The 25,280-nt window shown below is 41.7% G+C and overlaps 1 protein-coding gene across 2 annotated transcripts in view; it reads right to left on the bottom strand.

Moving 5' to 3' along the window:
- The window catches only part of LOC120986078 (tetraspanin-15-like), a 249,986-nt gene that overhangs the window by 89,291 nt on the left and 135,415 nt on the right, over window positions 1-25,280 (bottom strand). For both annotated transcript variants that reach the window (XM_040414403.1, XM_040414402.1), the window contains exon 4: window positions 13,973-14,068. In XM_040414403.1, coding sequence (XP_040270337.1) covers window positions 13,973-14,068 — 96 coding nt within the window. The remainder of the gene's footprint in view (window positions 1-13,972; window positions 14,069-25,280) is intronic.

The raw sequence follows: 25,280 nt of genomic DNA on the forward strand, positions 1-25,280 counted from the left end.
TATAAACATATAAGCTATGTTAGCAACCTAGGACAGGTCTTAGCTGGCCAGCTACAATCCTCTGTTCAGGATTTTCATCTACGTGCCAGAGAACACTTCTTATGTTGGAGGACCCAATATAGTTTTGTATGACAGCCCACATTCAATGGGAATTTTTTAATGCCTCATTTCTCCTGTGGTTTTTCTGAGCCAAGTTTCCAAATTTTTAGCTGATCATTGGGGTTTACAGCAGCCAGACATTTGATAAAGAATCTAACAATAAGGGCTCATTCAGACGGCCGTATGCTGTCCGCAAAAATACTGAATGCTATCCGTTTTTTTGCGGATCCGCAAAAAAACGGATCCGCAAAAAAACGGATAGCATTCAGTATTTTTGCGGACCCATAGACTTCAATGGGGCCATGTCCTGATTTTCACGGACAAGTATAGGACATGTTTCATTTTTTTTGCGGATCCGCAAAAAAAGGATAGCATTCAGTATTTTTGCGGACAGCATACGGCCGTCTGAATGAGCCCTAAGGGATTTTTAAAAGCAGACCTTTCCTGGTCTCCAATGAAGGAATGGTAGTGGACAAAAAGCTTGTTGTGCAGCCAGCCAATCTTGTTCGGAAGTACACAGCCCCATCAGTTGTGTAATGGAGGGAGCTGGTTACTGCCCGAAGCACCCAATGAAGTGTATGGGATTAGCGATGCAGTAACCACACACATTGGGTGGAGCTTTGTAGTAACGTCTCTTACTTGCAACATCAAACCTACCCCCGAACAGCAGACTGGAGAGAGGCTATCAAAATCTGATTCACACTAGGTTGAGGATAGGCCAACAATATTTAAGGACTGGACAAACCTTTAATATTTCCACCTCTTTAATGCCTCTCCTAACTGATGAACAAGGGTACTGCAGTTACCAAAGGGATATTAACTGAAAGAGGATTTAATCTTCACATATTTTCTTATTCCTGAAGGAAAGCGAAATATACTCTGTTAAAGCCCCCCAATATATTAAGCACACCTTGGGGAGATCCACTGGATCAAATGGTAAATCAATTCTGTGCAGTGATTTATGTGTAGATGATGTGATTAGGATGTCTTCCTACCTCCGCTACCTTCTACGCATACAATGACATTGTAAATCAGTTTTCCAATGTTTACTGCAAGCCATGTCATTCACTGAAATCACGCAGCAAGTTTTCCTTTCCTCGCCATATGCTCTAGTATTATATATTATATTCCATGAATTTTGCATACTATTTCTAACCACAGAATGTATCCTGCTTTAATTATGGAATGTCACGGGCTGAAAGGAATGGTATCCTGTAGCCAGATTGATAGACCTAGCCTCGTATTTGAATAACTAGCATAAAATGCCATAACAAGCAATATTAATTTAAGAGCCACAACCTTGTGACATGCAGAATGGATGTCCTGAATACAGCTTCATGCTAGGAATGCATTATCAGAAAATCACTAGTTACAGCTGGCTTTTGCTGGAAATTAATGATACGAGATACCATGCATAGAACATAGATTTTACTTAACAAGCCGGCTGTTAAAGGTGTAGAAACACAAATTATAATAAAGACTGCAAAATGATGAAATACATAAATATGGGCAATTTACAATATTAATATTCAGAATTTCCATTAGTGGGTTACTATTAATAGTATAATTTACAATTTTACTTTGATGCCTTAAAACGGAATTGTTATAGGATTTATGTCTTGATCCTCTTAATTTTTTTCGACAGTTTGATTAGGATTTTTATACCACATCTTTGCTCTTAACCTTTTTTTAAGCTGCCTCCTACAAGTTTCAGAGACATTACCCCATCTATGGCAACAGAGACTGTGGCAGGTATATGGTTCCATAACTAGTAATAAACATCTGAATTAAGGATGAACAAATCGATTCTTTCCCAAAAAGTTCAGATTCTGACTAACCTGAATTTTTTTCGATTTGTTTAGGGCGTATGAGAGAGAAATTCTAGCATGCTGCTGTGGGTTTCTTGCCTGCCTATATACAGTGGATATAAAAAGTCTACACACCCCTGTTAAAATGTCAGGTTTCTGTGCTGTTAAAAAATGACAAAGATAAATAATTTCAGAACTTTTTCCACCTTTAATGTGACCTATAAACTGTACCAACTCAATTAAAAAACAAACTGAAATCTTTTAGGTAGAAGGAAGAAAACAAAAAGAAACTAAAATAATGTGGTTGCACACACTCTTATAATTGGGGATGTAGCTGTGTTCAGAATTAAGCAATCAAATTCAAAATCATGTTAAATAGGAGTCAGCATACACCTGCCTCTGATTAATCCCAAATAAAGTTCAGATGCTCTAGTTCAGGGCTGGCCAACCTGTGGCTCTCCAGCTGTTGTAAAACTACAATTCCCACCATGCCCTGCTGTAGGCTGATAGTTGTAGGCTGTCTGGGCATGCTGGGAGTTGTAGTTTTGCAACAGCTGGAGAGCCGCAGGTTGGCCAGCCCTGCTCTAGTTGGTCTTTCCTGAAATTTTCTTAGTCGCATCCCACAGCAAAAGCCATTGTCCACAGAGAGCTTCCAAAGCATCAAAGGGATCTCATTGCTAAAAGGTATCAGTCAGAAGGGTACAAAAGAATTTCCAAAGCATAAGATATACCATGGAACACAGTGAAGAGAGTCATCACCAAGTGGAGAAAAAAATGGCACAACAGTGATATTACCAAGAACTGGACGTCCCTCCAAAATCGATGAAAAGACGAGAAGAAAACTGGTCTGGGAGGCTACCAAGAGGCCTACAGCAACATTAAAGGAGCTGCAGGAATCTTGGGACAAATATTCTGGCTTGCAATGAGGTTTCAAATGTGAAGGAAGCTTTTCACACACTTGGAAATGATATACGGGAGGTTGCATAAACTGTTTCATTCTTTGCAGTTTTGCCTGTGCATAACCTTCAGCATGACAGGAAGATGCGCATTAAAAAATTCAATGTGTGGCTTGTTTGTTGAATGGTGTCTGGACCAAGGGTTTGGCTTTGTGTCTCATGTTAGCTCTCGTTGGAATGGAAAAGAACTGTACAAGAAAGATGGCTTGCATCTTTCTCTCAAGGGAACGAATGTCCTCAGTGAACAGTTCAAAGTACTTGCAAAATTTTGTGAGTGACTGTACAAGAGTTCAAAGAATTCTTGTACAGTCACTCAGAATTGAGAAAGCTCGTTGGAAGAATGAGTGAAATGTTTTCAAGAAAGCTACAGTAAGTCCAATTGCCTTGATTTATTCTTTACAGATACATTAACAGATTTATTTAAACAATCACTGGTAACAGGATTAGTCCCAGAAGATTGGAAATTAGCAAATGTTGTGCCCATTCACATAAAAAGGTAGTAGGGAGGAATCGGGCAACTATAGGCCAGTAAGCCTGACATCAATAGTGGGGAAATTAATGGAAACCATAGTTAAGGAAAGGATTGTGGAAGATCTAAAATCCCATGGATTGAAAGATGAAAACAGCATGGGTTTACTTCAGGGATATCATGTCAAAGTAATCATATTGATTTTTTTGATTGGGTGACTAAAATAATAGATGGCGGAGGTGCAGTAGACATCGCTTATCTAGACTTTAGTTGATACTGTCCCACATAGAAGGCTTATCAATAAATTGCAGCCTTTGTGCTTGGACTCCCATATTGTTGAATGGATTAGGCAGTGGCTGAGGGAGAGACAGCAGAGGGTTGTAGTCAATGGAGTATATTCAGACTATGGTCTTGTTACCAGTGGGGTACCTCAGGGATCTGTTCTGGGACCCATATTGTTTAATATATTTATCAGCGAAATTTCAGAAGGCCTCGATGGTAAGGTGTGTGTTTTTGCTGATGACACAAAGATTTGTAACAGGGTTGAAGTTCCTGGAGGGATACACCAAATGGAAAAGGATTTAGGAAAACTAGAGGAATGGTCAAAAATCTGGCAACTCAAATTTAATGTTGAAAAGTGCAAGATAATGCACCTGGGGCGTAAAAACCCAAGATCAGAATATAAAATTAGTGATACAGTCCTAACCTCAGTATCTGAGGAAAGGGATTTAGGGGTCATTATTTCAGAAGACTTAAAAGGTAGGCAGACAATGTCATAGAGCAGCAGGAAATGCTAGCAGAATGCTTGGGTGTATAGGAAGAGGCATTACCAGTAGAAAGAGGGAGGGTCTCATGCCGCTCTACAGAGCACTAGTGAGACCTCATTTGGAGTATTGTGCTCAGTACTGGAGACCATATCTCCAGAAGGATATTGATACTTTGGAGAGAGTTCAGGGAAGAGCTACTAAACTAGTACATGGATTGCAGGATAAAACTTACCAGGAAGGATTAAAGGACCTTAACATGTATAGCTTGGAAGAAAGACGAGACAGAGGGGATATGATAGAAACTTTTAAATACATAAAGGGAATCAACAAGGTAAAAGAGGAGAGAATATTTAAAAGAAGAAAAACTGCTACAAGAGGACATAGTTTTAAATTAGAGGGGCAAAGGTTTAAAAGTATTATCAGGAAGTATTACTTTACTGAGAGAGTAGTGGATGCATGGAATAGCCTTCCTGCAGAAGTGGTAGCTGAAAATACAGTGAAGGAGTTTAAGCATGCATGGGATAGGCATAAGGCCATCCTTCATATAAGATAGAGCCAAGGGCTATTCATAGTATTCAGTATATTGGGCAGACTAGATGGGCCAAATGGTTCTTATCTGCCGACACATTCTATGTTTCTATCTGGCAAGTACTGGCTGTGTGGTACATGTGACAACAATCTCCCGTATTCTTCATATGTCTGGGGTATGGGGTAGAATGGCAAGACGAAAGCATTTTCTTACGAAGAAAAACATCCAAGCCAGGCTACATTTTGCAAAAACACATCTGAAGTCTCCCAAAAGCATGTGGGAAAAGGTGTTATGTTCGGATGAAACCAAGGTTGAATTTTTTGGCCATAATTCCAAAAAATATGTTTGGTGCAAAAACAACACTGCACATCACCAAAAGAACACCATACCCACGGTGAAGCATGGTGGTGGAAGCATCATGTCTTTGGGGCTGTTTTTCTTCAGCTGGAACTGGGGCCTTAGTTAAGCTAGAGGGAATTATGAACAGTTCCAAATACCAGTCAATATTGGCACAAAACCTTCAGGCTTCTGCTAGAAAGCTGAACATGAAGAGGAACTTCATCTTTCAGCATGACAACGACCCAAAGAATACATCCAAATCAACAAAGGAATGGCTTCACCAGAAGAAGATTAAAGTTTTGGAATGGCCCAGCCAGAGCCCAGACCTGAATCCGATTGAAAATCTGTGGGGTGATCTGAAGAGGGCTGTGCACAGGAGATGCCCTTGCAATCTCTCACATTTGGAGTGTTTTTGCCAAGAAGAGTGGACAAATCTTGCCAAGTCAAAATGTGCCATGCTGATAGACTCATACCCAAAAAGACTGAGTCTTGCAGCTGCGCAGTATACAATATATGATCAGTGTGAGATGAGGAGTGAGGCAACTGGTTCTGCACATGCGCAGGATTTGGGACGTGAGTTCGGGAGAAGGGTAGGATCTTTAGATTCTGTCACTCATGTAACGGGAGGTGGGGTTAGGAATAGGAAGTGATGAGGTAAGCATTTAATTTACATAACTTGAAAAAAGCAAAAGTGGACTGTAAAAGAAGTACTTGGAGGTAACATAGTAACATAGTACATAAGGCCGAAAAAAGACATTTGTCCATCCAGTTCGGCCTGTTATCCTGCAAGTTGATCCAGAGGAAGGCAAAAAAAAAAACCTGTGAGGTAGAAGCCAATTTTCCTCACTTTAGGGGAATAAAAAATTCCTTCCCGACTCCAATCAGGCAATCAGAATAACTCCCTGGATCAACGACCCCTCTCTAGTAGCTATAGCCTGTAATATTATTAAGCTCCATAAATACATTCAGGCCCCTCTTGAATTCCTTTATTGTACTCACCATCACCACCTCCTCAGGCAGAGAGTTCCATAGTCTCACTGCTCTTACCGTAAAGAATCCTTTTCTATGTTTGTGTACAAACCTTCTTTCCTCCAGACGCAGAGGATGTCCCCTCGTCACAGTCACAGTCCTGGGGATAAATATATGATGGGATAGATCTCTGTACTGCCCCCTGATATATTTATACATAGTAATTAGATCTCCCCTCAGTCGTCTTTTTATTAATGTGAATAACCCTAATTTTGATAATCTTTCAGGGTACTGTAGTTGCCCCATTCCAGTTATTACTTTAGTTGCCCTCCTCTGGACCCTCTCTAGCTCTGCTATGTCTGCCTTGTTCACTGGAGCCCAGAACTGTACACAGTACTCCATGTCTGGTCTGACTAATGATTTGTAAAGTAGTAGGAATATGTTCTCATCACGAGCATCTATGCCCCTTTTTATGCAACACATTATCTTATTGGCCTTGGCAGCAGCTGCCTGACACAGTTTTTTGCAGCTTAGTTTGCTGTTTATTAAAATTCCTAGATCCTTTTCCATGTCAGGTGTTTAAAAAAAAAAAAAACTAGGATGATTAGGTTGGGGGAGAACTATCTAAGGAAGCCAATGATTCTTATGTTTAAAAACATGAAATGAAAACACTAAAATTGGACTTTATCCTGTCTGTGTCCTTGCTTCCTGCACAGCTACCAAGTGTCTATCAGAGCAACCCCGCACAAAATATATATATATATATATATATATATATATATATATATACATATATACACACACACACACACACACACACACTCACCTAAAGAATTATTAGGAACCCCTGTTCTATTTCTCATTGATGCAATTATCTAGTCAACCAATCACATGGCAGTTGCTTCAATGCATTTAGGGCGGTGGTCCTGGTCAAGACAATCTCCTGAACTCCAAACTGAATGTCAGAATGGGAAAGAAAGGTGATTTAAGCAATTTTGAGCGTGGCATGGTTGTTGGTGCCAGACGGGCCGGTCTGAGTATTTCACAATCTGCTCAGTTACTGGGATTTTCACGCACAACCATTTCTAGGGTTTACAAAGAATGGTGTGAAAAGGGAAAAACATCCAGTATGCGGCAGTCCTGTAGGCAAAAATGCCTTGTGGATGCTAGAGGTCAGAGGAGAATGGGCCGACTGATTCAAGCTGATAGAAGAGCAACGTTGACTGAAATAACCACTCGTTACAACCGAGGTATGCAGCAAAGCATTTGTGAAGCCACAACACGCACAACCTTGAGGCGGATGGGCTACAACAGCAGAAGACCCCACCGGGTACCACTCATCTCCACTACAAATAGGAAAAAGAGGCTACAATTTGCAAGAGCTCACCAAAAATGGACTGTTGAAGACTGGAAAAATGTTGCCTGGTCTGATGAGTCTCGATTTCTGTTGAGACATTCAAATGGTAGAGTCCGAATTTGGCGTAAACAGAATGAGAACATGTATCCATCATCTGATGGCTACTTCCAGCAGGATAATGCACCATGTCACAAAGCTTGAATCATTTCAAATTGGTTTCTTGAACATGACGATTAGTTCACTGTACTAAAATGGCCCCCACAGTCACCAGATCTCAACCCAATAGAGCATCTTTGGGATGTGGTGGAAAGCTCCTGGATGTGCATCCCTCAAATCTCCATCAACTGCAAGATGCTATCCTATCAATATGGGCCAACATTTCTAAAGAATGCTATCAGCACCTTGTTGAATCAATGCCAGGTAGAATTAAGGCTGTTCTGAAGGCAAAAGGGGGTCCAACACCGTATTAGTATGGTGTTCCTAATAATTCTTTAGGTGAGTGTATATATATATATATATATATATATATATATATATATATACACACACACATACACATACACACACACACACACACTATCTCACAAAAGTGAGTACACCCCTCACATTTCTGTAAATATTTTAATATATCTTTTCATGGGACAACACTGAAGATGTGACAGTTTGATACAATGGAAAGAATTCAGTGTACAGCTTGTATAACAGTGTAAATTTGGTGTGCCCTCAAAATAACTCAACACACAGCCATTATTATGTAAACCGCTGGCAACAAAAGTGTGTACACCTCTAAGTGAAAATGGCCAAATTGTGCCCAAATTGTCAATATTTTGTGTGGCCACCATTATTTTTCAGCACTGCATTAACTCTCTTGGGCATGGAGTTCACTAGAGCTTCACAGGTTGCCACTGGAATCCAATTCCACTCATTTATGATGACATCACAGAGCTTGTGGATGTTAGAGACCTTGAGATCCTTCACCTTCCGTTTCAGGATGCCCAACAGATGCTCAATAAGGCTTAGGTCTGGAGACATGCTTGACCAGTCCAGCACCTTTACCCTCACTTTCTTTAGCAAGGCAGTGGTCTTCTTGGGGGTGTGTTTGGGGTCATAATCATGTTGGAATACTGCCCTGCGGCCCACTTTCCGAAGGGAGGGGATCATGCACTGCTTCAGTAAGTCACAGTACATGTTGGCATTTATGGTTCCCTCAAACTGTAGCTCCCCACAGCCGGCAACACTCATGCAGCCCCAAACCATGATACCCCCACCACCATGCTTAACTGTAGGCAAGACACACTTGTCTTTGTACTCCTCACCTGGTTGACACCACACACGCTTGTCACCATCTGAAGCAAATAGGTTTATCTTGGTCTCATCAGACCACAGGACATGGTTCCAGTAATCCATGTCTTAAGTCTGCTTGTCTTCAGCAAACTGTTTGCGGGCTTTCTTGTGCATCATCTTCCTTCTGGGACGACAGCCATACAGACCAATTTAATGCAGTGTGTGGAGTATGTTCTGAGCACTGACAGGCTGACTCCCCACTCCTTTAACCTCTGCAGCAATGCTAGCAGCACTCATAAGTCTATTTTGAAAAGACAACCTCTGGATATGACACTGAGCACAAGCACTCAACTTCTTTGGTCGACCATGGCGAGGCCTGTTCTGAGTGGAACCTGTCTTTTTAAACCACTATATGGTCTTGGTGACCGTGCTACGGCCCAGTTTCAGGGTGTTGGCAATCTTCTTATAGCCTAGGCCATGTAGAGCAACAATTCTTTTTTTCAGATCCTCAGAGAGTTCTTTGCCACGAGGAGCCATGTTGAACTTCCAGTGACCAGTATGAGAGAGTGTGAGAACGATATCACCAAATTTAACACACCTGCTCCCCATTCTCACCTGAGGCCTTGTAACACTAACGAGTCAGATGACACCCGGGAGGGAATGGCTAATTGGGCACAATTTGCTGCCAGCGGTTTAGACATTAATGGCTGTGTGTAGAGTTATTTTGAGGGCACACCATATTTACACTGTTATACAAGCTGTACACTGACTACTTTACATTGCATCAAAGTGTCTTATCTTCAGTGTTGTCCCATGAAAAGATATATTAAATATTTACAGAAACGTGAGGGGTGTACTCACTTTTGTGACATACTGTATATTGTCTGTGCAGGGACTCTTTCTCTTTATAGAGAGAGCCCAGTATGCAAAGTACGTGCGCAGAGGCAAGGCAAGGCAATGCCCGTCTGGGAACAAACAGTGCCCCAACCAAGGCCTCACAGGCAGCCAAAGTTTATTTGCTCAGCTCTGTAAAAGGGTAGTTACCCAGAAAGAGCTGGGTTCCGGGTGTGAGGCAGTTTTCCTTTCCTTTTGGAAAGGTGACTAGCATGCATGTCTCTTTTTCAGATAAGAATTCTGTGGGTATACAAGCATAGCAACAGAGAAAAAAAATCTTATTATGAAAAAGCACTGACAGAACAGTTTGAAGCTATCACCAATAACTTAGTGGAAAAAGGGGGGGGGGGAATCGAACTATGAAGCAGATGTATAAATATGGATACTAGAGTTAAGCAAATGAATTCTAAGAATTTGGAATTCATCCTGAATTATCCAAATTGGATTCTAACAAACCCAAATATTTTGCAATTCATTTCAAGCAAATCAAGAGAGTTACACATGTGAAAAACATGCACAATTCAGCTTTCTTTCAAAAAGAATTAAAAAAGCTGAAGAACTGCAGTGTAGTCTTCCAATCATTGATCCACCTTTAAAGAGGTTTCCTAGCATAACTAGGATAAAACCTAAGCCATTCTCATACTTGCAAATGGCAATTCCAGAACAAAAGCCCTTTATCATACCAAAGCAGATAGAATCAGCTTTTCTAGTTGAGAAGTCTTATGGGGACCTCTGGCTGGGTACCATTTCTATTTTGGAGACCACTTAGAATATATGATCACTTTCAAATTAGAATGTCTAACATCAGCTTGCATCAGATAGAATGATGTCATCTTTTTTTTTATGAGGAACACAAAAAATATTTAAATTAGCTTTTCTGACAAAAAGGATGAGAAAGATTATTCTTTCTGATACCAGCTGAAATTAGACATGCTAATTTGCATATAGTTTTCCCAGAAACCAAGAGGAGCGTATATTAAGTACTAAAAGACTGGCACTCATCATGTATACAGGGAGTGCAGAATTATTAGGCAAGTTGTATTTTTGAGGATTAATTTTATTATTGAACAACAACCATGTTCTCAATGAACCCAAAAAACTCATTAATATCAAAGCTGAATATTTTTGGAAGTAGTTTTTAGTTTGTTTTTAGTTTTAGCTATTTTAGGGGGATATCTGTGTGTGCAGGTGACTATTACTGTGCATAATTATTAGGCAACTTAACAAAAAACAAATATATACCCATTTCAATTATTTATTTTTACCAGTGAAACCAATATAACATCTCAACATTCACAAATATACATTTCTGACATTCAAAAACAAAACAAAAACAAATCAGTGACCAATATAGCCACCTTTCTTTGCAAGGACACTCAAAAGCCTGCCATCCATGGATTCTGTCAGTGTTTTGATCTGTTCACCATCAACATTGCGTGCAGCAGCAACCACAGCCTCCCAGACACTGTTCAGAGAGGTGTACTGTTTTCCCTCCTTGTAAATCTCACATTTGATGATGGACCACAGGTTCTCAATGGGGTTCAGATCAGGTGAACAAGGAGGCCATGTCATTAGATTTTCTTCTTTTATACCCTTTCTTGCCAGCCACGCTGTGGAGTACTTGGACGCGTGTGATGGAGCATTGTCCTGCATGAAAATCATGTTTTTCTTGAAGGATGCAGACTTCTTCCTGTACCACTGCTTGAAGAAGGTGTCTTCCAGAAACTGGCAGTAGGACTGGGAGTTGAGCTTGACTCCATCCTCAACCCGAAAAGGCCCCACAAGCTCATCTTTGATGATACCAGCCCAAACCAGTACTCCACCTCCACCTTGCTGGCGTCTGAGTCGGACTGGAGCTCTCTGCCCTTTACCAATCCAGCCACGGGCCCATCAAGACTCACTCTCATTTCATCAGTCCATAAAACCTTAGAAAAATCAGTCTTGAGATATTTCTTGGCCCAGTCTTGACGTTTCAGCTTGTGTTTCTTGTTCAGTGGTGGTCGTCTTTCAGCCTTTCTTACCTTGGCCATGTCTCTGAGTATTGCACACCTTGTGGATTTGGGCACTCCAGTGATGTTGCAGCTCTGAAATATGGCCAAACTGGTGGCAAGTGGCATCTTGGCAGCTGCACGCTTGACTTTTCTCAGTTCATGGGCAGTTATTTTGCGCCTTGGTTTTTCCACACGCTTCTTGCGACCCTGTTGACTATTTTGAATGAAACGCTTGATTGTTCGATGATCACGCTTCAGAAGCTTTGCAATTTTAAGAGTGCTGCATCCCTCTGCAAGATATCTCACTATTTTTGACCTTTCTGAGCCTGTCAAGTCCTTCTTTTGACCCATTTTGCCAAAGGAAAGGAAGTTGCCTAATAATTATGCACACCTAATATAGGGTGTTGATGTCATTAGACCACACCCCTTCTCATTACAGAGATGCACATCACCTAATATGCTTAATTGGTAGTAGGCTTTCGAGCCTATACAGCTTGGAGTAAGACAACATGCATAAAGAGGATGATGTGGTCAAAATACTCATTTGCCTAATAATTCTGCACGCAGTGTATTAACTAGTGTCTATAATAGAAATAGTACCCACACAAAAGTCCCCCCAAGTCCTCTCAACTAGAAAAGCTGATTCTATCCGTTTTGCTCTTATAAAAGGTCTTTTATCAGAGCAAACACCCAATCCAAAATCTTACCATGTACATAAAGCCAATGAATCAGTCATCCACATCTCAGTGACATCATTTACATTCAATAGAAAAATAAACTTGTAATATAACTGGTAATAGGGCAATAGTGCATTGCTAAACTTACCATATTGCTCTATAAATTATCTACCTGGTTCATAACTGTATATTAGAGTAAACATTATACATCATCCCATCATTTAGTGCAAATGCATTTGTAAAATGTCTATATTCACTTAAGTTTTGTGCTAATATTTAAAGGGAACATGTCACTTTGAACATGGTGTTTGAGCTACAGGCAGCATGTTATAGAGCAGGAGAAGCTGAGCAGATTGATATATAGTTTATGGGAAAAGATACAGTATAACTTGCATTTCATTCATTTAAATTCCTGCTCATTCTAAGCTTTGAAGTAGGCGGAGATAGTCCTATCAGTGATTGACAGCTCTCTCTGTATGCACAAACATAGAGGAAAGGCTGTCAAACACTGATAGGACCGCCTTCTTGACTTCAAAGTATAGAATAAGTAGGAATTTAAATGAATAAATTAGGTTTTACTGTATCTTTTTCCATAAGACTATATATCAATCTGCTCAGCTCTTCCTGTTCTATAACATACTGTTTATAGATTGGTGACAGGTTACCTTAGAAGGCTATGGAAGCCCTTAGAAGCGTGTTGCATTATTGCATTCTACTTATTTTAGGCTATAAATCCGTCTTTCCATTAGTCTTTATTAATTTTCAATAGTTTTTAACTTCTCAATGATCCCATCAAAGAGCTGCAGTGCTGGCTCGATCTCTAGCCCATATCTTTGAACTACTGACAGCTCCTAAACAATCAATATAGCTAAATTTTTATCAAACTGATAATGAAGCTATAATGAATGTTTATAAACTATTTGAATTCAACTGTATAGATATGCAAAAATATATATATTGTTCACACAATGAACAATAAGCGTCCCTCTGACTACCCAGACGGTTGGGAGGTATTATCACCGCCAGTTCTGTGAGAAGGTCTGGCAGACGTCCTTCTCTACCTCTTGCATGATGTTCTTTGTTTTGGTTTCACTTTGTCATCTCCTTTCCTTCTCCCAGGTGTCACCTATTTAGACTAATTGTCTCCCTTTATATTCCCTCCCACACTGCCTCACTTTGCGGTTTATACTACTTCCTGGATGAAGTGTTCACTGCTGGAGGCTGCTGCTGCTGTTTACTCAGATAAGTCTTTTCATGTATTGTGTTTCCTTGCTGGCTTGATTCTAGGTGACCCTGACTCCGTCCGTATTAAGTGCAGGGAGCCGGTGGTCGTGTCTCCTCACTATTATAGGGTTTTCAGGTGTCACACAGTCTCAGGTACGTGGGCATGCAATTGTCTACCATTGAGATTCTTGCATGGGAATAGCAGTCAGGGAGAGCTCCTAGGGTTTTATAGGGCTCACCTATATGCTCCTTAGTTTGGGATAGAGCCAGTCGGACGTTTATTCATAAGTTCCAGCTATCTGCAACATCATTCGTGACAGGTATGCAGTAGCAATATCGTAATCAATGATAAGTCATGGGGTTGGATTCAAGGAGACTGGTGGTGGGTGATCTGCCTAGTAAGTATACTATTCTATTTTATGTACAAGGATTTTTTAAAATCTCAGAAAATCCCTTATAACATCTAAGTAGTTTGTGTCATGACCTTCAACCTTCCTGACCCTGATTGTATCAAGAAATCTAAAATGTAAAACATACTGTACAATATCAGAAGAGTATTTTATATGTACTGACAGGCTTGACTATATCTGTCAGCATGCGTCTACAAACCTTTTCTTGCACAAAATCCATAATGTTCTTAAAATCCAAGTCGTCATAATATTGTTTCAATCCAACCAGTATATTTGCATGTGCAAATTTCTTCATCTGTAATATATAGACAAATAAAAATAATTAATATTTACTGGTAAAACAGTCATAGATTCATATAATTCTAATAAAAATAAGGATAAAAAATAAATTCAGAAACAAACTCAGGAGGAAGTCATACCTTCACCTAGCTTGTAGGTCTCCTTTCACAGTCTGCAGGCTCTCTGTAAAAGTTCACAAACCTTTATCTGAATACTTTTGTAATTGCATGTAATTACAAATTTAGTATAGCCACTGAGATATTCAATAAAATCTATCTGTATAGCGCCACCTGCAGTTTTTTTTATTATTTCTTTGACCTGCTCACTGAGAAGGCCGCACATGCTCAGTTCTATCCTTGGACTGCCTCCTGTGCTGTGATAGGTAGAGCTGAAACACACACCCTTAGCTCCAGCAGAAAAGACACTCCCCTTGAGCTTTCAGCTTGATATAAATCTAGCAGAGCAATGAATGGGGAGATCTCTGGACCCATGTGAAGTACAGGGCTGGTTCTAGCTTTTTTAGAAAGAGGTTATCATGTACTATATGACACCTATATGATTTGATATGATTTAAATTTTTTACATTAGTCATGTGATAACCCCTTTAAGCTGGCAAATAAATCTTTCTGTAAATCAGTGACTAGAAGGAAGGAGAAAGGAGGAGGGGGATGAAGCTGCAGCTTCTCATTCAGTGCTTCAATGAAACAGCATGAGGGGCACAGAAGAGAGGAGCAGGAAGCTTCTCAATGTTCCTAACATGCCCTTGTCAAAATCAGGTTTCACTATGTTTGGGTTAGGGAACTTTAATGTCAGTGAATGCTCGCTGAACATCTCATACTGGAGGGGTGCTGGAGTATTATCACACCTATTTGCCCATGACATTGTCCACTAGGTAGGCTAGCGGTATGTCAGGTGATGACCTACCTCCGTCCAACACCGGCCGGTGACTCCAGGTATGCAATTTACAGACAATGCTTGTCAATAGAAAAATTATTTTCTTTAGAGAAAGGGCTATAAACTCATTGGTTTAATCACAAAAATTCTGGTGACGGTTTCCATTTAAAGGGAGTCTGTCACCTATTTTGAGCATTTTAGTTAGACCGTTCAGATCAGGTTATAGACTCATTTTGCCCACATTATAATGTTACCTTTATTTGTGCTGTCCCTCGCCGAGATCTTCCAAAAAAGACTTTTAAAACTTATGCTAATGAGGTTCGGCAAGTGCCCAGGGGCGGCATTACTGCAGCAAGTATCCAGGCCCCTCGACGATGTGCCCAGAAAATCACACCTCTTTCACCCCTCTGGTCCGCCCTCGTTTTCTGCCTAAGCCGCTCCACACTTGCCCCGCACCTGCTCACTGCTGTGCCCATTATGGAACAGGGAGTTGCACTGTGCATGCGCAGGTCTGAACCTTGAAATCCAGCCGGTGGAAGTAACCAGCCACAGCTGCATGTCGGCGCATGCGCAGTGGAACTCCCTCTTCCTCTGCCCATAATGGGCACACCAGTGCGCAGGTGCGGGGCAAGTATGGAGAGGTGCAGGCGAGAGATTTGTGAGGGAGAGGAGGAGGTAATAATAGGAAACGAGGGCAGGCGAAAGAGATGTGGTTTTCTGAGCACATCGCCGAGGGGCCTGGGCACTTGCCGAACCTCATTAGCATAAGTTTTAAAAGTCTCTTTTGGAAGATCTCGGCGAGGGACAGCACAAATAAAGATACCATTGTAATGAGGGCCAAGGAGTCTATAACCTGATCTGAGCGGTCTAAAATGCTCAGATTAGGTGACAGACTCCCTTTAATATCAATATACTGTTAAAATTGGCAAATCATATATGGTTACTTCCAAAAATAAATCTGTTATTAGAATTGATCCCATTTCTGATTGGTCACATATGAAGCAGTGAAACCATGTAGAACTCAAATTTCTTTGGGTTTCTTGGTCTTATTCCTCCTTTAAGGCTAGGTCTACACTACGACTTTTACTAAAGCTACCGATTGATTTTAGCTATCAAGTCACTTTTGGAGTAGCTGATTTAGCTGGGGGAAGCCACCAACAACCAGGGATCTTCCCAGTGGCAGGCACTGCAGGAGAGATGTAGTATTACATGGCAGCTGTTCAGAGGCTCCAGACTCTTAGAGGGGGGTGCTGAGTAGGGGACCAACCTCTCTGAAAAAAATTGCAAAAAAAATGTTTGGTATTGCTGGATCCGTAACGCCCCGGACTACATAAATATCATATTAATTATCCCCTTAGTTGTCACCGAAAAAACTTAATAACAAGCGATCGAAAAGCGTAATTTACTTCAAAATTATACCAATGAAAAATAAAAGTCGTCCCGCAAAAATCAAGCCCTCACACAACTCCATAGATAGAAAAATAAAAAAGTTATGGGTCTTGGGACGCAGCAATGCAAAAACATTTTTTTCCTTTTGAAAAAATGGGGGTTTTATTGCAAAAAAGTAGTAAACCGTAAAAAAAAAAAAAAAAGAAAAAAATGTATTTGGTATCACTTTAATCGTACTGACCCAGAGAATAAAGATATTATGTTATTTATACCAAAAAATAAACGCTGTAAAAACGCAGTGGCAGTATTGCTGTTTTTCCCATCTCCCTCCCAGAAAGAGTTAATAAGCGTTAATCAGAAAGTTATGTGTACCCTAAAAATGGCGACATTAAAAACTTTTCCCGCAAAAAAACAAGCCCTCTAACAGCCATATAGACGGAAAAATAAAAAAAAGTTATAGCTCTTGGAAGGCAAAGATGAAAAAAGGAAGAAAACGCTTGGTAAGTAAGGCCTAAAACAGGCTGGTCAATACGGGGTTAATATCGGTGGGGGGGGGGGTCTGCCACACATAAGCCAACTGAAGTAACCGCGGTGCTCTGTCAATCGGCAAATCCCCATCATTACTCTCTCATATCTATCCATCTCATGTGTCCATGCATGTATGTACAGTATATATATACACACACATGAATACTTTCACACTTTTGCTCAAGATTATTAGGATTTTCCCTGGATTATCAGCTTCACTCCTCTTTACAGGATGTAACTGAGCCCAGACCACCTGTCAGTCACCCTCAGGGATCATGTCATGTCCTGCGATCGTCTCCTTATATTATTTAAAAGTGTGCAGCCATCTCTTTCTGTCCTTCAGGGAGATTGCCGACACTGCCGAGAACTGCAAAACTTTCATTGTATGAGCTGATCCAGGAATGGATTATTTAAGACCCAGTCTTGAGAATTACCGGTGTGTGGAGCAAGTCTTGTTTCAAGGTCTCATAAACCCTAACACTGGGACATCTACTGATCAGCCATAACATTAAAGGGTGAGGTGAATAGCAATTATTTGTTTTGGGAACATGTTACAAGGTGGGATATTTTGGTCAGCAGGAAAAATGGGTCCTGTGGGGTGTTCCTGGTGTGCCCTGCTTACTAAAATTGGTCAATGCAATAATACAAGGGGTAGAAAGGCAACAGAAAAAAAGAAAGGAGGTTAGGAAGACCTTGGTACAAAGAAAATCCCACTTGTAAGGCGCCAACGGTGATGGGACTAGGAATTACTGGAATATTAATTATTTAAAAAAAAAAAGTTTAAGTGTTAAGGACAGCAATGATAGGGGAGGCTGCACGAAAAAATAATAGTGTTAACACTAGGTTAAACACTTAGGTAGCGAAAGATATGATTATGTGTAAGATTTGGTCTATAGTGTTAATGACCGTCAGAATTTCTAGATACACATAGACAGCGCCAAATCCCCACAAACATAAAATTACGTACAGAAGCACAATGAGATATAGCGATATCCCTAAAGGGCAAGTAAATAGCCGTAAAAGCCGGCGTGCGTTCCACACACAGCCGGCATGCGTTCCACAGAACCGGAAGTCGCGCTAGATGCGCGATTTCCGGTCTCTGGATGCGTTCCACTTGACCGGAGGCTGTGTTTGAACGCAATTTCCCGCCTTTTTTTCGATTCTCGAGCGTGGGAACAAGATGCATTGGTGAGAGGAATCTATTTAATATGTGAGTTTCTTTGATTTTATGTATTAGTGAATACCTTGCTCCTGAGGAAGGGGTTTTGCATAACCCCGAAACGCGTAGAGCTTTGTTTAATAAAATATTTGAAGATACCTATTTTAAAGACTGGAGATACTGATTTCCAATTTGGAGACCAGGAGAAGCTGACTCGGCCAGGGGGGGGTACTGTCTCAGGTATCTTACATTATACCTGTTTGGCAGCCCCCCAGTGAAGTGAGTAATAACTGCCTTTATAAAAGTACTTGTTTGTCCAAGTGAATTCCAGCGACCTTGGCCAGGGGGGTTCACTGTCCTAGGTGCTTGCGACCACTGACCTATGTGACAGCCCCCCCAGTGAAGTGAGTAGTCCAGTTCACTTCAAGCTATAAACACTGATCTTTACGTATTTGTGCTTCTCTTCTGGTGAACTTGCTTGGGGGGTCACTGTCGCAGGTGCATTTATACCTGTTTGACAGCCCCCCACCAAAGTAAGTCATCATTTACGGCTATTTACTTGCCCTTTAGGGATATCGCTATAATACAAGGGGGACAGGGTTGTCCAAGGATCACTGATGCTCATGGGGAGTGAAGGTATCAAAACATTGCAGCTTGCTGTATATGTGGCATAAATTGTCCCGGACTGTTCACAGTCCCCAAGATGACCCCTATTCACCACTGTTCACAAATGGTGTGGGGAACATGAGTTCATGGTGATGACTTGGCTTCCAAATTTCCTCATATGTTATCTACCTGAAATGTGTCATTATAAGTTAGGCGCATCTTCCGGCAGCACAGGGGAGATCATAGACCAGTGTAAAATGCTGGTCTTTGAAAAATTTCCACCATAATCTCCTACAGTAAAAAAAACTGGTGGTGGTTTTGAGGTAAAAAATGTCCTAACAGGTTCGCTTTAAATTATGATACTGGCTGTAAAAAACATTTTTGGAACGCACTTGTATAGAACGCCCCACACAAATGTGACCAACAGGTGGTGACAGAGAGCAAATGAGGATTGCTAAAAATCATATGAAATCTGCAACCAACCAAGAAAAAAATCCATTAGTTATGGGCAATCAGACAAAATGGGCAGTGTGTAATTACTTATAGGAGCTGTAATTAATGTGATTTTCTTGCTGTACCCATAAATCAAGTTAACAGTAACTTCAATACGTTGTCCTGCAAGCCATAAATAACCATCTCAGATAAAGAAAACCACCATTTTTTTTTACTTCTTCATTGATGCTTATTTACGGCCAGTCAGATGCTTCATTGGTCACAGATTAAATAAGAAGGAAGGGTATTGGATCAATACACATAAAACGCTGGCACTTGGTGGTCTAAACATTGATTTTGAGAAGTTATCTCAGAAAATATTAATACAATTATCTATTTATGTATGTGGGAGATTTTTCACATCTAAGTAAAGATATCTTATGGTATTAGGAGTATTTTCACACTTAGGCATGAGGGGTTTATTTTTGTATAGGTTCATACTGTATATCTTATATATATAAAAATGAGTTTCTGTCTGTCTGTACGTCTGTCTGGACGTTCTTTATGCGCGACCAAACGACTGGACCGATCTTCACCAAATTTGGCACACAGGTACATCAGGTGTCCGGGAAGGTTTTAGACCGGGTCTCAGCTCTCTAGGACGTATCGTTCCTGAGATATTCCCAAAAAATGACCCAGATTAGCCAATACAAGCCTGCAAGTCTTTCTGCCATAAACACAGTTTTACTCCAGGTTTCCATAACAACCCAGCCATTTTTCTTTACGGCTTAAAGAGGCGGGCACTGTGGAGGTCACTGTTATTAAATGGGTGGGCACTGTGGAGGTCACTGTTATTAAAGGGGCGGGCGCTATGAAGGTCCCTGTTTAAGGCGCCGGCACTGTAAAAGTCACTGTTAAAGGGGCGGTCACTGGGAAAGTCACTGTTAAAGGGGAGGTCACTGTGAAAGTCACTGTTAAAGGGGCGGGCACTGTGAAAGTCACTGTAGACTCCCTGATCACCCCCCTGTCATTGATCACCCCCCTGTAAGGCTCCATTCAGATGTCCGTATGTGTTTTGCGGATCCGATCCATGTATCCGTGGATCCGTAAAAAACATACGGACGTCTGAATGGAGCCTTACAGGGGGGTAATCAATGACAGGGGGGTGATCAATGACAGGGGAGTGATCAGGGAGTCTATATGGGGTGATCACCCCCCTGTAAGGCTCTAGTCAGACGTCTGTATGTGTTTTGCGGATCCGATCCATGTATCCGTGGATCCGTAAAAAACATACGGACGTCTGAATGGAGCCTTACAGGGGGGTGATCAATGACAGGGGGGTGATCAATGACAGGGGGGTGATCAGGGAGTCTATATGGGGTGATCACCCCGGTCATTGATCACCCCCCTGTAAGGCTCCATTCAGACGTCCGTATGTGTTTTGCGGATCCGATCCATGTATCAGTGGATCCGTAAAAAACTTACGGACGTCTAAATGGAGCCTTACAAGGGGGTGATCAATGACAGGGGGGTGATCAATGACAAAGGGGTGATCAGGGAGTCTATATGGGGTGATCAGGGGTGAATAAGGGGTTAATAAGTGACGGGGGGGGGGGGGTGTAGTGTAGTGTGGTGCTTGGTGCTACTTATTACTGAGCTGCCTGTGTCCTCTGGTGGTCGATCCAAACAAAAGGGACCACCAGAGGACCAGGTAGCAGGTATATTAGACGCTGTTATCAAAACAGCGTCTAATATACCTGTTAGGGGTTAAAAAAATCGCATCTCCAGCCTGCCAGCGAACGATCGCCGCTAGCAGGCTGGAGATCCACTCGCTTACCTTCCGATCCTGTGAACGCGCGCGCCTGTGTGCGCGCGTTCACAGGAAATCTCGCCTCTCGCGAGATGACGCGTATATGCGTCCACCCAGAATAGCAGGGCCGCCGCCATAACGCAATCCTGCGTACGGCGGTCCTGCGGCGGTTAAAGGGGCGGTCACTGTGAAAGTCACTGTTAAAGGGGCGGTCACTGTGAAAGTCACTGTTAAAGGGGCGGGCACTGTGAAAGTCACTGTTAAAGGGGCGGGCACTGTGGAGGTCTCTGTTAAAAGGGCACTGTGGAAGTAACTGTTAAAGGGGCGGCCACTATGAAGGTCACTGTTAAAGGGGTGGTCAATGCTAAAGGGGCAGTCACTGTGAAAGGGGCAGTCACTGTGAAAGGGGCAGTCACTGTGAAAGGGGCAGTCACTGTGAAAGGGGCAGTCACTGTGAAAGGGGCAGTCACTGTGAAAGGGGCAGTCACTGTGGAGGTCAATGTTAAAGGGGCAGGCACTGTGGAGGTAATTGTTAAAGGGGCAAGTACTGTAGAGGTCACTGTTATGGGGGAAACTGTCGATATCTTTTTACGACACACGGAAAGATAAAATGAAATAGATGAAATATACCCGTGCAAAGCCGGGTCCTTCTGCGAGTATACTATACGAATGATATTATTGGTTGGTGCAATCACATGGCATTGTAATCCACTGTTGACATAACACTTTGGACATTTTCATACAATAATGGTCATAAAAGATCTAAATCCCTATTGGGTTTGAGAGGTCAGGTGATTAGGACCTCAGAACTTCCTTGGCTTACATTTAAGATATCGATTTAGGCTTCTTGTCCACGACTGTATGGCTTTTTCAGTGTTTTGCGGTCCGTTTTAAACAAATCTGTTTTTCCATTTTTGGTTTCAGCAGTGTTTTCGTTCCGCTCCGTTTTTCCGTTTGGTTTCCATTTTTTGGGGATCACAAACGTAAACAGAAGCTTGGCAGTTACAGTATACAGTATTTGCATAGAAAAATTGGGCTGGGCATAAAAATTTTAATAGATGGTTCCGCAAAAACGGAACGGATACGGAAGACATACAGATGCATTCCGTATCCGTTCCGTTTTTTTTTTACAGCCCCATTGACTTATAAAATACAGCCCCATTGACTTATAAAATACAGCCCCATTGACTTATAAAATACGGAAACAGAATGCATACAGAGTACATTCCGTTTTTTTCACGGACCCATTGAAATGGTTCTGTCTACGGACCGTACACAGAACGCAAAAAAACGGAACGTAAACGGAAAAAAAAACTTTCGTGTGCAAGAGGCCTTATATCAATTTACATTGAGGCATGCTACTTTATTTAATGGTTTGAAATCAGAAGGATACGGTGCATTTGAAGGGGTTAGCCTATGAATAATGTAAAAAATGAAAAACATTCATTGCTCCAATTGTTCTGCTAGATTTAATTCAAGCTGGCAACTTAAGGGACATGTTCTCAAGGCAAATTCTTTCTGCTGCAGCTGTTGGCAGTTGAAAGATGGAGCTGAGCATGTGCTTCCATCTCAATGAGTAGGACAGAGAAATTAGAATAAGAACAAACAGCAGGTGGCGTTATACAGATAGATTTCCTTGAATAACTCAGTAGCTATAATTAATTTTTAATTAAATGCAATTACTAAAGTATTGAGATCCAGGAGCTGGCTTTAAAACTGTAGAATATTTTTGGAGGGACAACCTTTATTGCATTATACTGCAATATTGATCAAGACAGGTCAGATTTAGATATAATTGAAAGATAAAGGGGTTGTCCGGGATCAAAATAATTTTTTCAAAAATAGTTTACTCAATTATTACTACTATATTACTGTGTGTCGCAGCGCAGCATCTCCTGGTTTCTACTGTCTTTCAAGTCGTCTCTGCACCTGCCCCCCTCATACATATTCTGCCTCCTGCCGCACATCGTCCACTCCTCCATCTATCCGCCCCCTCATACATATCCCGCCTCCAGCAGAACATATTCCGCCCCCATATTTACGCCCATAAACTCCTCCTAGCTCGGTCTCCATTCTGCCTCCATTCATTTAAAAGATCCATGCCCGGTGACGTCACCGGGCCGGAGGGGCGTGGCTTAGCACAATGTCTGCAAGCCTAGTTACCGCACGCCTAGTTATGCGCTCTGCATAATGAGTTAGACTGACGGTGACGTCACCGGACTCCCTGCGCAGTCAGAAGAGGCTTCACTCGCCTGCAAGGGACCCGGTACATCACAGATTTTATAAAAATAGTCACTTCCGGCCAATAATTTGCAGTATCAAAACGGGGCTTCAGAAATATGTGGCGCAGGTAGGACATGCATGTGTGACATATGTATGTCACTGTAGTACTATTATAACAATGCCCCTGATCCCGGACAACCCCTTTTAAAGAGAGGTTGTGTCTAAGAATGAATCTGTGAAATATTTTGAATATTTAAGTGAATGTTATGGTGTTAAGTTATCATTTGTATGTATTAATTTTTATCTACTGTATATAATCATACTATGGGTATGCACTGAACATGCCCCAGAAGAAACTGAAAACAGGCAAAACCATGGGTGAGGCTTAGTGGTCAGCATTCTACATGTGTTTGCTGAAAGCACAATTTTCAAGTTATTTTGTGAGTATGGTGAATAAAACACCCATGTTTTTAAACTATCCTGGCAGTCTACATGAGGTTTCTTCTGCTCTTCTAATTTGAACTAGATGACAGATCTTGTATAGCTGGACCAACTGAGCCAGTGAAAAAAACTGCACATTTGGGCAGACAGAAGATCAGATGTGTTTGTGTTGAGAAAGGAGAAAATTGAGGCTAAATTTGTGGACAAGGAGACCTACTGATTCTTCAGTGCCCATCCTAGTTTGGGTGGTGGTGAGTTACATGTGGATGTCTTTGATCCGTTTTTCCAAATGTGGTAATTCTGGAGTATTTAATTAATGCTAATTATTAGCTGCTGCAGATTCTGTGTCGGTGCTTCTGTCACTCTGCCCCCTCCATCTCCATATACTTCTATGGGCCACTGTAACCCGATCCTTCAGTGGGCTGGTAATCCATCTTGGTCTCTCAAGAAGGATTGAGCAGAGAATGTTTGTTTACGAAAGGGTGAGGAGAAAAAATACTGATAAGTGGAGAAAAGGGCATTTTTCGCACATAAGATATGTGTCCTTATATTCTCTTGCACTATAGATGCAAAATTTTGTGAAAATTTAGTTGCCATTCACCCCTTCTTGTGCAGAACCTTAACGGTAAGTTGCTGAAAGTATAAAGCCTCATTCACACGTCAGTGTTTTGGTCAGTGATTTCCATCAGTGATTTTGAGCCAAAGCCAGAATTGGAGCCTCCACAGACAAAAGGTATAAGGGAAAGATCTGCACCTGTTCTGTGTTTAGAGCCGCACCTGGCTTTGGCTCAAAATCACTGATTGAAATCACTGATCGACATACTGATGTGTGATGGCGTTAGGGTTGTCTCGGGTATCAAATTATCAATACCCAATCGATACTTTTGTCCCGGTATCGGTTCGATACACGGATTTGCCATTTACCGGTAACTAGGCTGCGCTACTGCGCAACCTAGTATCAGAGAACATGGAGCGTGCTGCTCTCAGCACGCGCCATGTTCCCTCAGCAGCACAGGGGAGAAGGAAGCAGTCCCTCCCCCCTGTGCCGCTGCTGCCACCAATGAAGAGAGAGGGGAAGAGGAGGGGAGGGGCTATGGCAACTGCGCCACCAATGAAGTTAACTCACCTCCTGTATTTGAATTAATGGGCAAGTTAGCTTCATTGGTGGTGCAGTGAGCCCCCAACCCCAGTATTAAAAACACTGGTGGCGCCGTGCGCCCTCCCCAGTATTAAAAACATTGGTGGCGCAGTGCGCCCCCCCAACATTAAAGTTATTGGTGGCAGTGGCCACAGGGTCCCCTCTCCACTCCTCCTCATTGGTGGTGCAGTGGCAGCTTCTGATTGGAGCCCCAGCAGTGTAATCCTGGGGCTCCGATCGGTTACCATGGCAGCTAGCACACTACTGAAGCCCTGGCTGCCATGGTAAGCTCCCAGCTGCTGTGTGCACAGGGCAGCAGGGAGAATGTGAGATCCTATTCACCCTAAAAGGGCTCTATTAGGGTGAATAGGACAAGGGTTCTATTCCCTAAGGGGGTTAATACTTAGTAAATAAAAAGTTTAAAAAAGAAGTTTAAAAAAACAAACACCAAAATATTAAGTATAAATCACCTCCTTCCCCAATTTTACATATGAAATATATAAACAATAAATAAACATATCACATATTAATTAAAAACGGGGGAACAAGTATCACTAATCCTCAAATAATGTCTGTAACAAAAACACGACTGATCACAGGTGGGAGGA

The sequence above is a fragment of the Bufo bufo genome, chromosome 1, assembly GCF_905171765.1.
Source record: "Bufo bufo chromosome 1, aBufBuf1.1, whole genome shotgun sequence".
Classification (NCBI taxonomy): Eukaryota; Metazoa; Chordata; class Amphibia; order Anura; family Bufonidae; genus Bufo; species Bufo bufo.